The sequence below is a fragment of the Salvelinus sp. IW2-2015 genome, linkage group LG26 (genome assembly GCF_002910315.2).
Source record: "Salvelinus sp. IW2-2015 linkage group LG26, ASM291031v2, whole genome shotgun sequence".
Taxonomy (NCBI): Eukaryota; Metazoa; Chordata; class Actinopteri; order Salmoniformes; family Salmonidae; genus Salvelinus; species Salvelinus sp. IW2-2015.
Genome location: NC_036866.1, coordinates 7,700,041 through 7,717,082, shown reverse-complemented (window position 1 = coordinate 7,717,082; position 17,042 = coordinate 7,700,041). Strand labels below are relative to the sequence as shown.

The 17,042-nt window shown below is 41.2% G+C and overlaps 1 protein-coding gene across 1 annotated transcript in view; it reads right to left on the bottom strand.

Moving 5' to 3' along the window:
* Nucleotides 1–17,042, bottom strand: part of LOC111952600 (rab GTPase-activating protein 1-like) — a 159,056-nt gene that overhangs the window by 5,316 nt on the left and 136,698 nt on the right. The window contains 6 exon segments of the mRNA XM_070435100.1: nucleotides 1,611–1,682; nucleotides 2,571–2,654; nucleotides 2,779–2,940; nucleotides 2,942–2,992; nucleotides 6,507–6,509; nucleotides 8,795–8,887. Coding sequence (XP_070291201.1) covers nucleotides 1,611–1,682; nucleotides 2,571–2,654; nucleotides 2,779–2,940; nucleotides 2,942–2,992; nucleotides 6,507–6,509; nucleotides 8,795–8,887 — 465 coding nt within the window.

Genomic DNA, 17,042 nt, shown 5'->3' with positions numbered 1-17,042 from the left:
GGCAGACATCTGATGAACTGACTTGTTGGAAAGGTGGCATCCTATGACGGTGCCACGTTTAAATTCACTGAGCTCTTCAGTAAGGCCATTCTATTGCCAAAGTTTGTCAATGGAGATTTCATGGCTTAGTGCTTGATTTTATACACCTGTCAGCAGCAGGTGTGGCTGAAATAGAGGAATCCACTAATTTGAAGTGGTGTCCACATACTTTTGTATATATAGTGTAAGTATACACAACATAAAGACTATATATAGTATACTCTTGGCATTTTCTCAACTAGCTTCATGAGGTAGTCACCTGGAATGCATTTCAATTAACAGGTGTGCCTTGTTAAAAGTTGTGGAATTTCTTTCCTTCCATCTTAATGTGTTTGAGCCAATCAGTTGTGTTGTGACAAGGTAGGGGTGGTATACAGAAGATCGCCGTATTTGGTAGAAGACCAAGTCCATATTATGGCAAGAACAGCTCAAATAAGCAAAGAGAACCGACAGTTCATCATCAACTGTTTAGAGGAGTGTGTGAATCAGGCCTTCATGGTAGAATTCCTGCAAAGAAACCACTACTAAAGGACACCAATAAGAAGACGACTTGCTTGGGCCAAGAAACACGAGCAATGGACATTAGACTGGTGGAAATCTGTTCTTTGGTCTGATGAGTCCAAATTTTAGATTTTTGGTTCCAACCGCTGTCTTTGTGAGATGCAGAGTAGGTAAACGGATGATCTCCGCATGTGTGGTTCCCACAGTGAAGCATGGAGGAGGTGTGATGGTGCTTTGCTGGTGACACTGGGTGATTTATTTAGAATTCAAGGTACACTTAACCAGCATGGCAACCACAGCATTCTGCAGTGATACGACATCCCATCTTGTTTGCACTTAGCGGGACTATCATTTGTTTTTCAACAGGACAATGACCCAACACACCTCCAGGCTGTGTAAGGGCTATTTGACCAAGGAGAGTGATGGAGGGCTGCATCAGATAAGCTGGCCTCCACAATCACCTGACCTCAACCCAAGATGGTTGAGATGGTTTGGACCGTAGAGTGAAAGAAAAGCAGCCAACAGTCTTGAAGGAGTTCCCACAGCATATGTAGGAACTCCTTCAAGACTATTGGAAAAGCATTCCTCATGAAGCTGGATGAGAGACTGCCAAGAGTGTGCAAAGCTGTCATCAAGGCAAAGGTTGGCTACTTTGAAGATTTTTTAAACACTTTTTTGGTTACAACATGATTCCATATGTGTTATTTCATAGTTTTGATGTCTTCACTATTATTCTACAATGTAGAAAACAGTAAAAATAAAGAAAAACACTTGAATGAGTAGGTGTGTCCAAAATTTTGACTGGTAATGTATATATTTATAAATACTATATATAGAGTAAGATGGTAATAAGATGTATACTTACAGACACACTGAAATATATTATATTTCCATTTTCCTTTGCAATGAGTCCATAACCACATTTGCATTACGGACAAAGACATTTTATCGCCACAGCAGTGATGGGCTTTTACCTAGTGATGGGCTTTTATTCCAACACTACTAGAACCCTTCATCATACCACCTAATAATAATTACATGACAGACGCCATACACAAATCCTGTCCTACCTTGATGATGTCCAGCTCCTCCTTGGTGGCAGCCTGCTGCTTCTCTAGCCTGGTGCTGAGATGAGAACAGATCTGGGAACACACAGGAAGGACTGCATGTTTACTAAGCTACTACATATTATCTGGACAGGTTCAGTGACCTTTCAGATACACCAGAACACACAGAAGACGCATCTCAATTAGGATTGAATGGGATTTTAGGGGACGTCGTAGGATTGACTTTCTCCTGAGGGGAAATGTGTCTTGGACATTAAATAGTGCTGCTGCTTCCACAGAGAATATCGCAGATGAAAAACCATACATCATAGTGATAGGTGAAAATGATCTGTTAATTGAATGATTAGAATATTCCGCCCTGAAACATATAATTGTATGGAAGTGATTAGAATGTATAAAATCATAATCAATAAATGTGTAGTCCTAGTCAGAATTAGGGTGAAGACAATATGTCTTATGTATTTTATTATATGTTATATGTATTTTACATTACATTATATGTATTTTAAACACAGACTGTCTGAACTTGGTGACTAGAGATTTGGCTAGAGATTTGGGAGAGAACGGGGAGTATGTCTCAAGGACAAGGTCACTAATCTCTGTCGGCTGGGTAGCAGGACATGTGTGTGCGTATGGTTGTTTGTATGTGTGTGTGTATGGTTGCGTGTATGTGTGTGCGTATGGTTGTGTGAATGTGTGGGTGACTTTAGAACGTTCCCGTGAATAAACCTTTTTGACTATTTTAGCTGGGCCTCCGTCTGTTTCATTCGACCAGGATCTTACAAATGCTGGTTTGCAGACTGAGGAATATAATTAAATTGGGTTATGTACCTTGAGAAAAATTCTCTTATCACATAGAAGCACCAATCTCCCCACCCACACAAAGCTTATCAGCTCCTGGCAAGGTTGTGACGTAGACCATACACACACTGCTCTCCTCTCTTACGTGTCTCTGGATCCTACCTGTTTGTATTCGGTGATGATAGTCGTAGTTTTCTTGATCTCTGACTCTGCTTTCTCCAGCTCTCTCCTGAACACCTCTTTAATCTGGACAGACACGGCAAGATGGCAACCACACATTAGCGATGATCGTAAAACACTTGCTACTTCAGTCACCTGGGCTTCTCTTCTCCCAAAGCACTTGCATGTGTGTGACTGTGAGCTGTGTAACCTGTGCCGTCTCCTCCGCCTGCCTCCTCTTCTCCTCCTCCGTCTCCACCAGGCGCTGTTTGGTGCAGAGCAGCTCCTTGTTCAGCACGTCTGCCTTGTCTTCCGCCTGGTCCAGGTCGGTCCGCAGGGCGATCTTACTGGTCACAAGCTCATGGGCCAGGTCAATCGTTCTCCTGCTCCAGACGCATGCTGGCCTCCTGCAGCCGACGGTTCTCCTCTGTGAGCAACACACACATTGCATTTCACATTTTAGTCATTTAGCCATTCATCTTAAGATAGCTGGGTGAGACAACCACATATCACAGCCGTAGCAAGTACATTTTCCATCCAAAAGTACACAACCCACACACACTAGTGATGTGCGGGTTGACTCATAACCGCAGTCATATCCGAAGGCAGGCGCTTTAGGGTCATGAAATAATTGTTGTGGATGAAGGGTGGGTTTAGGGTCATGAAACATTGTGTGGATGAAGGGTGGGTTTAGGGTCATTAAATATTGTGTGGATGAAGGGCGGGTGGGTTTAGGGTCATGCAAACATGGTGTGGTGAAGGGTGGGTGGGTTTAGGGTCATGGAAATGACATTGTTGTGGATGTAGGGCGGGTTGGGTTTAGGGTCAATGAACAATTGTGTGGATCGAAGGGCAGGTGGTGTAGGTCATGAAACATTGTGTGGATGAAGGGTGGGTGGATTTAGGGTCATGAAACATTGTGTGGATGAAGGGTGGGTGGATTTAGGGTCATGAAACATTGTGTGGATGAAGTGTGGGTGGATTTAGGGTCATGAAACATTGTGTGGATGAAGTGTGGGTTGAAAAGAGAAAACAATGAATTAAAAATCTATGAATGTGTAAATACTGTGCAGTTGATATCTATAGGATACACTGAGGTTTAGATTTTGTTTGTTGTATCTGGCGTTAGTGTGTAGCCTCAGCTTAGGGCCTAACTGTAGCATGCCAAATACACGCCAGCTGACAAATACACACCAACTGACAAATACACGCCAGCTGACAAATACTTTTTGAAACCTGGGATGAAAAAGTTAACGTTGATCCACTGAGGAAAAAAGGGCAACGTCTGAGTTTAATTCAGAAGAAAACTGCGAACTGAAGAGTTGAAAATGAATAGAAGGAGGGCCAGTAGCCTAATGTCTGGTGAAGTGGTAAAAGAAGATGATCGCAGCTATGTTATGTGTGATCATTGTGAGGTGCTATACACATTTAACAGTCACAACCCATTGTGCACAGAGATACTGTTCAGATGGGATAAATGGAAAAGTAGCCTAACTGAAATCTGGACAAGGACTTTAGGTCTATAACCTCTCACATAGCCTAATATAATGTTAATTCCTTCCGAATTAAGCATTTCTTGCAGTAAAATTATACACCAAATATACATTTTGACTCGAACAGGAGGAGAAAATCGACTTTTTAATTTTTTTTTAATTCAGCATATTGAGAGAATGAATGCACAGTTAAGGGGCTGTCTATGTTTATCAGCATCATTAAAGCTGATAGTATTTCAAACAAAATATGCATCAAGCCAAAACGAAATCTTATCAAAAACATGTTGGGTCATTTTCACAGCTTTTAATTTCCTTAAAACCAGTTAAGCTGATATAATTTGGAAAACTTTAATTTGTTATTGCATTTTCTCCCCGGTCCCTAAGCGTCTTCCCTGCCCAAGAGAAGCAGAGATGGGAACTATTTACTCTTTATGAAAACTTTACCGATGTCAACTAGGTTGAAGCAGTCATTCTATCGATTTAAGACATTATTCTGGTGATCTAGGGTTTATTTAATCTTCTAGGGCAACATGCAATGACAGAACAGAAGCTGCATAGATCTAATTAGAGTCAAGTTGACTAACAAATAACCTACCAAAATGTTGGAAATTATAAACAGAAGCGTAGGCCTATCAAATCAAATTTGATTTGTCACATACACATGGTTAGCAGATGTTAATTCGAGTGTAGTGAAATGCTTGTTCTTCTAGTCCCGACCATGCAGTAATATCTAACAAGTGATCTAACCTAACAATTTCACAACAACTACCCTATACACACACACACACTATAAGGCCATGCTCAGTATGCACAGTATGTGGAGAAAAAAAACTTACACAACTTGTTAAGAAAAATTWGCGATAGCTAATTTTCTGCACGCGCACAGCAAGCAAATCAAATGTTATTGGTCACATACACGTGATTAGCAGATGTTTTTGCGGGTGTAGTGAAATGCTTGTAGCTCCRACAGCGCAGTAATATCTAACAAATTACACAACATATACCCAATACACACAAATCTAGGTAGAAATGAATTAAGACTATATACATATGGACGAGCGATGTCAGAGCGGAACGGACTGAGATACAGTAGAATAGTATATAATACAGTATATTCATATGAGATGAGTAATGCAAGATATGTAAACATTAAGTGAATGAGATACCGTAGAATAGTATAGAAAACGGTATTTACAGGGGGTACTACTAATCATCTCGAACAACCCCAAACCAGAAAATACAACCCCAAACAAAAAGAAATGTAACATGCAACAATTTCAAAGATTTACGGAGTTACAGCTCACATAAAGAAAACTTTAGACCCTAATCTATGGATTTCACATGACTGGCAATACAGTTMTGCATCTGTTGGTCACAGATAGCATTTTAAAAAGGTAGGGGTGTGGATAAAAAGTAGTTCGTATCTGGTGTGATCACCTTTTTCCTCATGCAACACGACACATCTCCTTCGCATAGAGTTGATCAGGCTATTGATTGTGGCCTGTGGAATGCTGTACACACACACACACCACTTAAATGGCTGTGCAAAGTTGATGGATATTGGTGGGAACTGGAATGCACTGACGTACACCTCCCAAACCTGCTCTGGTGGACATTCCTGCAGTCAGCATGCCAATTGCACGCTCCCTCTAAACTTGAGACATCTATGGAATTGTGTTGTGTGACAAAACTGCACCTTTTAGAGTGGCCTTTTATTGTCCCCAGCACATGGTGTTATGATGATCATGCTGTTTAATCAGCTTATTGATATGTCACACCTGTCAGATGGATGGATTATCTTGGCTAACGAGAAATGCTCATTAACAGGGATGTAAACAAATGTGTGCACCACATTTGAGAGAAATAAGCTTTTTGTGCGTATGAAACATTTCTGGGATCTTTTATTCAGCTCATGAAACATGGGACAAACATTTTGCATGTTACATTTATATATTTGTTTAGTACAGATTAAAGGAGCAATTCCGGTAGGACTAAAACATTCTTCCTCACCTAAAGTTCAACTGTCGGAGTCAGTTGGCGCGCTAGTGTGCACTGCCTTCATAGGCCTGCAGCCTAGCTAAGCCAATAATAACCATACCACACCTTCACAAAAGTTRCCCACATACACAGCAGCTGAGGTCCCGGGAGGTGCCATGGCGATGCCCACCTACTTGCCCTTAAGCATGGGCATCATGGCCCCCAGCACATGTACACTCTAATGTCTCCCTCACTCTTCTCTTCTCCATTTCTTCTGCTGTAGGAGACATTGAAGATGAACAAGGCAGCGTTCAAGACGGTGCTGTGACAGCTCATCTACAGCCACAGTGATGTGGATGACGACAGACAATGAAAGCTCAGAGAGACCCAAGTCAGCCGGTCGCAACTCAAATGAATGCTTCTACAAAGACCCTAAGGATTGCCCCCTCCCCCTCCACACCACTGCCACTCTCTGTTGWCATCTATGCATAGTCACTTTAATTAACTCTACCTACATGTACATACTACCTCAACTAACCGGTGCCCCCGCACATTGACTCTGTACCGGCACCCCCCTGTATATATTGTTATTTTATTTACTGCTGCTCTTTAATTACTTGTTACTTTTATCTCTTATTCTTATCTGTATTTTTTGAAACTGCATTGTTGGTTAGGGGCTCATAAGTAAGCATTTCACTGTAAGGTGTTGTATTTGATTGATTTGAGACAGGGTAAGAAAGAGTGAGACTGGCTTTTCCCTGGCACTTTATTTATTTATGGTACTGACTGCCATAACACCTGGATCCACAGGTCTAAAGTAAATCGATCTTTGATTAGAGGGAATGCTTGAAGACCAGCATACAATGCAGTACTTTCTAGGACATCTTTCCCWGATGACGCACATCTCAATGGCTCGATGGATACCGAATACATCAGGAATATGTCCTAAAGAGAATTTGCTCATTGGCAAAACGTAGCCGAGACGTCAGCCTAGGTTCTACATTCTACAGTTCTACATTGGCATATGTAGGCCAAGGATCAACATCTCGGTGGCACCTTGCCAATGTGCAAAAAGTCTCTAGAATACATATTCCAAACTCAAATTTACATTTTCAATTTCATATCCGAAGGCGTTGTGCGCGCATACTGGGTTGAGGCTGCACAGCCGACTAACCACTATCGAGCCACTCACTGGCACCACTGTTTGCACACCTGGTTTAGAGCCAAATCAGGGAGTTACGCAGAGGATGGAGGTTGTGGGGTTGTTATAATATGCAAATTCAGTTCTTAATAAGAAAGATATTTAAAAATGTCAGATCCAGTCTGAAACGGTCCCATACACATCTACATGCCCGTTCACCGTTTACAGGATGTCCGCTATCCGGAATCACGCTGCAGCAGCCCAACAAGAATTGTTCCACTGTGCCAAGGGACAGAAGGACGAAAACATGTACATCTTCATTCAACTTAACAAAGGCATACCGTGTCTGCTTCATGCACCATTAGGCTATATCATCCTATAAAATAAAGTGATTATTGTACAGGCTCTGTTTTCTTTACATTAGTAAATTAGAGCTAGCTCACTAGCTAACTCATAACCAAAACATACATTTGATTAGTGAGCCCATTACTAATGGCTAGCGAGCAAGGTAAATCTATTAGCCGGATGTCTAAGTTACTATGGGCTGAACAAAGCTCGGTAACTAACTACCAGTCACTTGAAGATAGTAACGTTTTTCAGGTTGCAGTCATCTAATAATGTCCCTCCTTTTAGTGTAGAAAGGTTATAACATAATGAAAATTTATATGATTTATGTGGCATAATTATTAATGAGAATGTGGTGTTCATCTCRTTTCAGGGGGGACTGCCAGTCATTCTTCCCTGACTAGCCTAGCTATCTGTGTGCGCATTGGGTACTGTTTCAGAGGGGAATATTTTTCCTGAGCATTTTAAGCCCTGCCTACTCAAACTTGGTGGGAGAGTTGTCTGTCTGAAGAGAACCCTGCCCAAAAATTGTTTTCCCCCCATTTGGAAAAGTCAGAGAAAAGCTGAAGGAATACGTACTGTAGCTCCAAGGTCAGGGATATCTGAGACTAACAGGATGAGGTTGTATTGGATTACGTTATTCGTTATTCCCAATCCCAATCTTAACATCATTCCAATAGTCAGGAGGGGAAAGCTCTTTCCTCTTCCATATCTTTGACCAGCAGAAGTCTATGGCTTCCACTCATTACAAAAATGTTCTATCCCTTTCTCTTCACTGAGTGTGTGTGCCTGGCATAGTCTACAAGACCTGAGCAGAGACTGGAGGGAGGGGCCTGGCATGGTTAAGAACAAATTCTTATTTACAATGACGGCCTAGGAACAGTGGGTTAACAGCCTTGTTCAGGGGCAGAACAGATTTTTTTTTACCTTGTGAGCTTGGGGATTYGATCAAGCAACCTTTCGGTTACTAGTCCAATTCTCTAACCACTAGGCTACCTGCCGCCCCAAGTATCATCTATATTTACAAACAACCCATTTTCAGAGATCCAATTCTTAAGGAGGTATACAAGCACAGTGAGGGGGCCCACCTAAGTAACTCTAGCTATGGGAAACACTTGGGTAATTTTAGTGGCTGAATGTGGATTAAGTAGAAGTGAGGCCCCTAACCACTGATAAAGGGTCAGATATTGTGTCATCTGCCAGATTGGGGGTAGAGTAATCTGATTCTAGAGCAGTGGGTAAGACACGATTGTGTGTAGTCTGTTTCTTACCTGGTAGCGGTCGATGGGGTCCTCCTGCTGCAGCTGGCTCTCTCTCAGGGTCTGGTACTCCTTCTCAAACTTCTTCAGCTTCTTGGTGGGAACCTGGAGGGGTGACAGGAGGACAGCTGAGTCAGTGTTGTTGGATGGAATTGTCTTAAAAGGTGCAACCACAGCCATGTGGGATCTATCTTACCAAAAATTACAGCAGTTTGCCTTCTAAAGTGTGAAAGAGCTTCTAAACCACTAGATGGCAATGGGGAGACAAACAGGACTAAAACATTCAGCCAGTTCCGTTTCTCCAAATGGATGTAATGCAAAGTTCGGTTTACTGAGATCTCGGTGAGCTTGCAATGTAGCAACCTTCTAACTGAAGGCAAAACTAGGGTTTCCACAGCATATCTTATCACTTTCATCACCCGACTGATGGAACAGAAACAGAACAGTATCAGTATAAACACTCCTCTTAGAACTGCGTCAATGTACACTTAACTACTCACTATTGCTTTTACTAGAGAAATGTATTAACTGTTACATGCCCTTAGCCTTGGCACAAAATGGCTGCCGTCGGTCTCTCCTGAGAGCAGTGACATCACACCTCAAAACCCTACTACTCTGTGAGAGTAGTTTACATCATGTACACCTGTTCATTTACATTCCAGCTAACCACTCTAGCCTCATTTTTGCAGCACAACAAACACAGCAGAAGCTGAACAACAGGCAGTACAAGTTTCACGAAGAAACCTCTTCAAAAAGCCGAAAGCCAGAACTACCAAGATAACACCAGTGTTTTGGCATTAGAGTAAGGTTAATTATACACCTGCACAGTAGGTGCAAAACTAATCATAATGTGCTGAAAAAGCAACAAATTCAGACTAGCATGCCTCATCTTCAGACCAAACACATACTGGTAACCTTAGAAGTGAACACTTCAAAACATGACAACACATTTAGTCAAGGCTCTCTATGCCAGCCAGATCTGTGCCTAAGGAAATGGTATCCTAGGGTGGCTCAGCCCTTGGCGGTGCCATGGCACCTGCTGCTAGGATGTGGTTTACAGGTTTCTCTGGGGCAAAACAAGCTACAGAGGGGTGTGGCTTTGTTAATGGATCCAGCCACCAGAGGCCCCTATGAGAGAGAGGGGGGGGGGGGGGGGGTATCAGCTCACTGGCTGATTCCACCAGAGATAAAAGCTCACATAGGAGATGGTGAAATACCACAGTGAGACATCACAGCAGCAAGATTTGTGACCTGTTGCCACAAGAAAAGGGCAGCCAGTGAAGAACAAACACCATTGTAAATACAACTCATATTTATGTTTATTTATTTCCCCTCTTGTTCTTGAACCATTTGTACATCGTTACAGCACTGTATATATACACATAGTATGACATTTGAAATGTCTTTATTCTTTTGGAACTTCTGTKWGTGTAATGTTTACTGTTCAATTTTATTGTTTATTTCACTTATGTATATTATCTACTTCACTTGCTTTGGCAATGTTAACATATGTTTTCCCATGCCAATAAAGCCCTTGAATTGAATGAGAGTGGGAGGGAGAGAGGGGTAAATGGGAGGTCACTGTTTGAAGAAGACAGAAGGGGAAGGAAGAGCAAGAGCAGAGAGACAGAAGAGAGGAAGATAGGAGTTCACTGGCTGAGAATGAGGGAAGACAGAGGGGGATGAGTAAAAGAGAGAGCGAGAGAGATAGTAGTCCCATCCACCAAACTACCAGGTGTGAAACAGGGAAGGGACTCAGGGGGTATGCTAATTTGGTATAGAGCAGACCTAACTCACTATTAAATTAATCAAAACAGGAACATTTTACATTTGGCTAGAAATTCGAAAGGAAATGATCTCAACAGAGAAAAATTTTCTCCTGTGTGCTACCTATATCCCCCCACTAGAATCCCCATAATTTAATGAAGACCGCTTCTCCATCCTGGAGAGGGAAATCAATAATTTCCAGGCCCAGGGACATGTACTAGTCTGTGGTGATCTAAATGCCAGAACTGGACAAGAACCTGACACACTCAGCACACAGGGGGACAAACACCTACCTGGAGGTGACAGCATTCCCTCCCCCATATGCACAACCAGACTATCACAACCAGCCGTGATTGTGAGTCCCATAGGCCGGTGCACAATTGTCCCAGCGTTGTCCGAGTTTGGCCGCGGTAGGCCGTCATTGTAACTAAGAATTTGTTCTTAACTGACTTGCCTAGTTAAATAAAGGTTTACATAAAAAAAAWATATATACAAACTACGACAACATAACCAACAAAAACAGGTCACAACTCCTGCAGCTCTGTCGCATGCTGGGTATGTACATAGTCAATGGTAGGCTTCGAGGGGACTCCTACGGTAGGTACACCTATAGCGCATCTCTTGGCAGTAGTACTGTAGAAAACTTTTTCACTGACCTCAATCCAGTCTCTCTCAGTATTAAGTAAGCCCACTGACACCCCTATCAGATCACAGTAAAATCAGTCTACTTGAACAGAGCAATACTCAAATCATGAGACATCAAAGCCAAAGGAGCTGAGTAATATTAAGAAATGCTATAGATGGAAGAAAAGTAGTGTGGAAACCAACCAAAACAAATTCAATCCCTTTCAGACAACTTTCTGGAAAAAACATTTCACTGTAATAGTGAAGGTGTAAACTTGTACAGTATATTTGACCTCTCAGCTTCCCTATCAAAGCTAAGAATTTCAAGCAGACAACCTAAGAAAATTAACAATGACAAATGGTTTGATGAAGAATGCAAAAACCTAAGAAAGAAATTCAGAAACCTATCCAAGCAAAAACAGAGACCCAGAAAACCTGAGCCTTCACTATGGTGAATCACTCAAACAACACAGAAATACACTACGGAAAAAGAAGGAACAGCATGTCAGAAATCAGCTCAATGTAACTGAAGAAAGCATAGACTAACCACTTCTGGGAACATTGGAAAACACTAAACAAACAGCACAAAGAGTTATCTATCCAAAATGGAGATGATTGAAGAAGTGGTTTATCCATACTTTTTGGCCCTATAACAGCAAAAACATATACGGGATCAAATACAARTCTTAGAATCAACTATTAAAGACKACCAGAACCCATTGGATTCTCCAATTACATTGAATGAACTACAGGACAAAATAAAAACCCTCCAACCCAAAAAGGCCCGTGGTGTTGATGGTATCTTAAATTAAATGATAAAATATACACACCACAAATTCCTTAAACTCTTTAACATCATCTTAAGCACGGGCATTTTCCCCAATATTTGGAACCAAGGACTGATCACCCCAATCCACAAAAGTGGAGACAAATTTGACCCCAATAACTACCATGGGATATGCGTCAACAGCAAACTTGGGGAAATCCTCTGCATTACCATTAACAGACTCATATATTTCCTCAGTGAAAACAATGTAGTGAGCAGATGTCAAATGGGCTTTTTACCAAATTATCGTACGACAGACCACATATTCACCCTGCACACCCTAATAGACAAAGAAACAAACCAAAACAAAGGCAAAGTCTTCCCATGCTTTGTTGATTTGAAAAAAGCTTTTGACTCAATTTGGCATGAGGTTCTGCTATACAAATTGATGGAAAGTGGTGTTGGGGGAAAAACATACAACATCATAAAATCCATATTCACAAACAAGTATGCGGTTAAACATTTAGTTCTACAGGGCTGTGGGGTGAGACAGAGATGCAGCTTAAGCCCCACCCTCTTCAACATATATACAGTGGGGCAAAAAAGTATTTAGTCAGCCACCAATTGTGCAAGTTCTCCCACTTAAAAAGATGAGAGGCCTGTCATTTTCATCATAGGTACACTTCAACTATGACAGACAAAATGAGAGAAAAAAATCCAGAAAATCACATTGTAGGATTTTTTATGAATTTATTTGCAAATTATGGTGGAAAATAAGTATTTGGTCACCTACAAACAAGCAAGATTTCTGGCTCTCACAGACCTGTAACTTCTTTAACTTCTTGTGGGCAGGGGGCAGCTTTTTCACTTTCGGATAAATAGCATGCCAAAATTCAACTGCCTGCTACTCATCCCCAGAATATAAGATATGCATATTATTAGTAGATTTGGATAGAAAACACTCTGAAGTTTCTAAAACTGTTTGAATCATGTCTGTGAGAATAACAGAACTTATGTAGCAGGCAAAACCCTGAGGACAAACCATTCAGATTAATTTTTTTGATGTCACTGTTTTTTCAATGAGTTTTCTTAGAGACACCAGATTTCTAATGGACTTGCTTGCAGTTCCTACCGCTTCCACTGGGTGTCACCAGTCCTTGAAAATCGGTTGAGGTTATTCCTTTGTGTAATGAAGAAGTAGGGCTATCGTAATGAGGGTCAATCAGAAGTACATTTTTTGAGAGAGGCACGTTACGAAAAAAGTTGCGTCAGTTTGTTTTCTTTTTGTATTGAACACAGATTATCCCGTCTTCAAATTGATCGATTATTAACATTTAAAAATACCTAACGTTGTATTACAAAAGTAGTTTGAAATGTTTTGGTAAAGTTTACATAACTTTGTATATTTTTGTAGTGAAGTGGCGAAAGTTGGAAGCTGTGTTTTCTGGATGAAACGGTCCAAATAAATTGACATTTTGAATATATATCGACGGAATTAATCGAACAAAAGAACCATTTGTGATGTTTATGGGACATATTGGAGTGCCAACAAAGAATTTCGTCAAAGGCATGATTTATATTTTATTCTGCGTTTTGTGTCGTGCTTGCAGTGTTGAAATATGCTTCTCTCGTTTACTGTTGTGCTATCATCAGAAAATAGCATCTTATGCTTTCGCCGAAAAGCCTTTTTGAAATCTGACATGTTGGCTGGATTCACAACGAGTGTAGCTTTAAATTTGGTATCTTACATGTGTGATTTAATGAAAGTTTGATTTTTATATCATTTTATTTGAATATGCGCGCTGTATTTTCCCTGGCTATTGCCGGTGGGACGATTGCGTCCCACCTGACCCAGAGAGGTTAAGAGGCTCCTCTGTCCTCCACTCGTTACCTGTATTAATGGCACCTGTTTGAACTTGTTATCAGTATAAAAGACACCTGTCCACAACCTCAAACAGTCACACTCCAAACTCCACTATGGCCAAGACCAAAGACTGTCAAAGGACACCAGAAACAAAATTGTAGACCTGCACCAGGCTGGGAAGACTGAATCTGCAATAGGTAAGCAGCTTGGTTTGAAGAAATCAACTGTGGGAGCAATTATTAGGAAATGGAAGACATACAAGACCACTGATAATCTCCCTCGATCTGGGGCTCTTCGCAAGATCTCACCCCGTGGGGTCAAAATGATCACAAGAACGGTGAGCAAAAATCCCAGAACCACACGGGGGGACCTAGTGAATGACTGCAGAGAGCTGGGACCAGTAACAAAGCCTACCATCAGTAACACACTACGCCGCCAGGGACTCAAATCCTGCAGTGCCAGACGTGTCCCCCTGCTTAAGCCAGTACATGTCCAGGCCCGTCTGAAGTTTGCTAGAAAGCATTTGGATATCCAGAAGAAGATTGGGAGAATGTCATATGGTCAGATGAAACCAAATAACTTTTTGGTAAAAACTCGTCGTGTTTGGAGGACAAAGATGCTGAGTTGCATACAAAGAACACCATACCTACTGTGAAGCATGGGGGTGGAAACATCATGCTTTGGGCTGTTTTTCTGCAAAGGGACCAGGACGACTGATCCGTGTAAAGGAAAGAATGAATGGGGCCATGTATCGTGAGATTTTGAGTGAAAACCTCCTTCCATCAGCAAGGGCATTGAGGATGAAACGTGGCTGGGTCTTTCAGCATGACAATGATCAAACACACCGCCCGGCCAACGAAGGAGTGGTCAACCACATAGAAAATCTTTGGAGGGAGTTGAAAGTCCGTGTTGCCCAGCAACAGCCCCAAAACATCACTGCTCTTAGAGGAGATCTGCATGGAGGAATGGGCCAAAATACAGCAACAGTGTGTGAAAACCTTGAGAAGACTTACAGAAAACGTTTGACCTCTGTCATTGCCAACAAAGGGATATAACAAAGTATTGAGAAACTTTTGTTATTGACCAAATCATTATTTTCCACCATAATTTGCAAATAAATTCAAAATCCTACAATGTATTTTCTGGATTTTTTTCCTTCATTTGTCTGTCATAGTTGAAGTGTACATATGATGAAAATTACAGGCCTCTCATCTTTTTAAGTGGGAGAACTTGCACAATTGGTGGCTGACTAAATACTTTTTTGCCCCACTGTATATCAACAAATTGGCGAGGGCACTAGAACAGTCTGCAGCACCTGGCCTCACCCTACTAGAATCTTTCGTCAATTGTCTGTTTGCTGAAGATCTGGTGCTTCTGTCCCCAACAAAGGAGGGCCTACAGCAGCACCTAGATCTTCTGCACAGATTCTGTCAGACCTGGGCCCTGACAGTAAATCTCAGTAAGACAAAAATAATGGTGTGCCAAAAAATGTCCAGTTGCCAGGACCACAAATACAAATTCCATCTAGACACCATTGCCCTAGAGCACACAAAAAAACTATACATACCTCGGCCTAAACATCAGCGCCACAAGTAACTTCCACAAAGCCATTAACAACCTGAGAGACAAGGCAAGAAAGGCCTTTATGCCATCAAAACTAACATACCAATTAGGATCTGGTTAAAAATACTTGAATCAGTTATAGAACCCATTGCCCTTTATGGTTGTGAGGTCTGGGGTCTGCTCACCAACCAAGAATTYACAAAATGGGACAAACACCAAATTGAGACTCTGCATGTAGAATTCTGCAAAAATATCCTCAGTATACAACGTAAAACACCAAATAATGCACGCAGAGCAGAATTAGGTCGGTACCCGGTAATTATCAAAATCCAGAAGAGAGACGTTAAATTCTACAACCACCTAAAAGGAAGCGATTCCCAAACCTTCCATAACAAAGCCATCACCTACAGAGAGATGAACCTGGAGAAGAGTCCCTTAAGCAAGCTGGTACTGGGGCTCTATTCACAAACACAAACAGACCCTACAGAGCCCCAGGACACCAACATAATTGACCCATCCAAATAATGAGAAAACAAAAAGATAATTCTTTCCAATGTGTCAAGTAATTAATAAAAAAACAGAGCAAACTAGAATGCTATTTGTCCCTAAACAGAGAGTACACAGTGGCAGAATACCTGACCACTGTGACTGACCCAAACTACAGACTCTGTGAGCATAGCCTTGCTATTGAGAAAGGCTGCCGTAGGCAGACCTGGCTCTCAAGAAAAGACAGGCCATGTGCACACTGCTCACAAAATGGAGGTGGAAACTGAGCTGCACTTCCTAATCTCCTGCCCAATCTATGACCATATTAGAGACAGATATTTCCCTCAGATTACACAGACCCACAAAGAATTCGAAAAGAAACTCAATTTTGATAAACTCCCATATCTATTGGGTGAAATAACAGTGTTCCATCACAGCAGCAAGATTTGTGACCTGTTGCCACAAGAAAAGGTCAAACAGTGAAGAACAAACACCATTGTAAATACAACCCATATTTATGTTTATTTATTTTCCCTTTTGTACTTTAACTATTTGCACATAATATGACATTTGAAATGTCTTTATTCTTTGGGAATTTTTTTGAATGTAATGTTTAATGTAAAAAAAAGTTTTTCACTTTTGTTTATCTATTTTACTTGCTTTGGCAATGTATACATATGTTTCTCATGCCAATAAAGCCCCTTAAATTGAAATTTAATTTAGAGAAAGGCGATAAAGCGAGATGAGAGCCTGAGAAAGAGGAGATAGAGAGACAGAAAGAGAGTATGGGTGGGTTTGCCTGTGTTTACCATAGTTATACAGTGACTGGAGTCGTCAAGAGGCTTTCAAGGGTACAGTCACACAATAGGTGGTGGTTGGGATGAAAACACTGGTTTGTGAGAAGTTACATCCCATTGCCTTGTGTCATGAGGTCAATGTTGTATATATCCTGTATGGAATGTAGTAAAAATATGCATATTGTACTACTGTAGGTTTATAAAGAGGACATATTACACTGGGTTTATAAAGAGGACATATTGCAACCAGGGTTATAAAAGACAATGCTGGGATTTATAGAACTATTCGCACTGGTTTATAAAGAGGACATATTGCACGGGGTTTATAAAGAGGACATATTGCCGGGGTTTATAAAGAGAATATATTGCACGGGGTGTATAAAGAGCTATTGG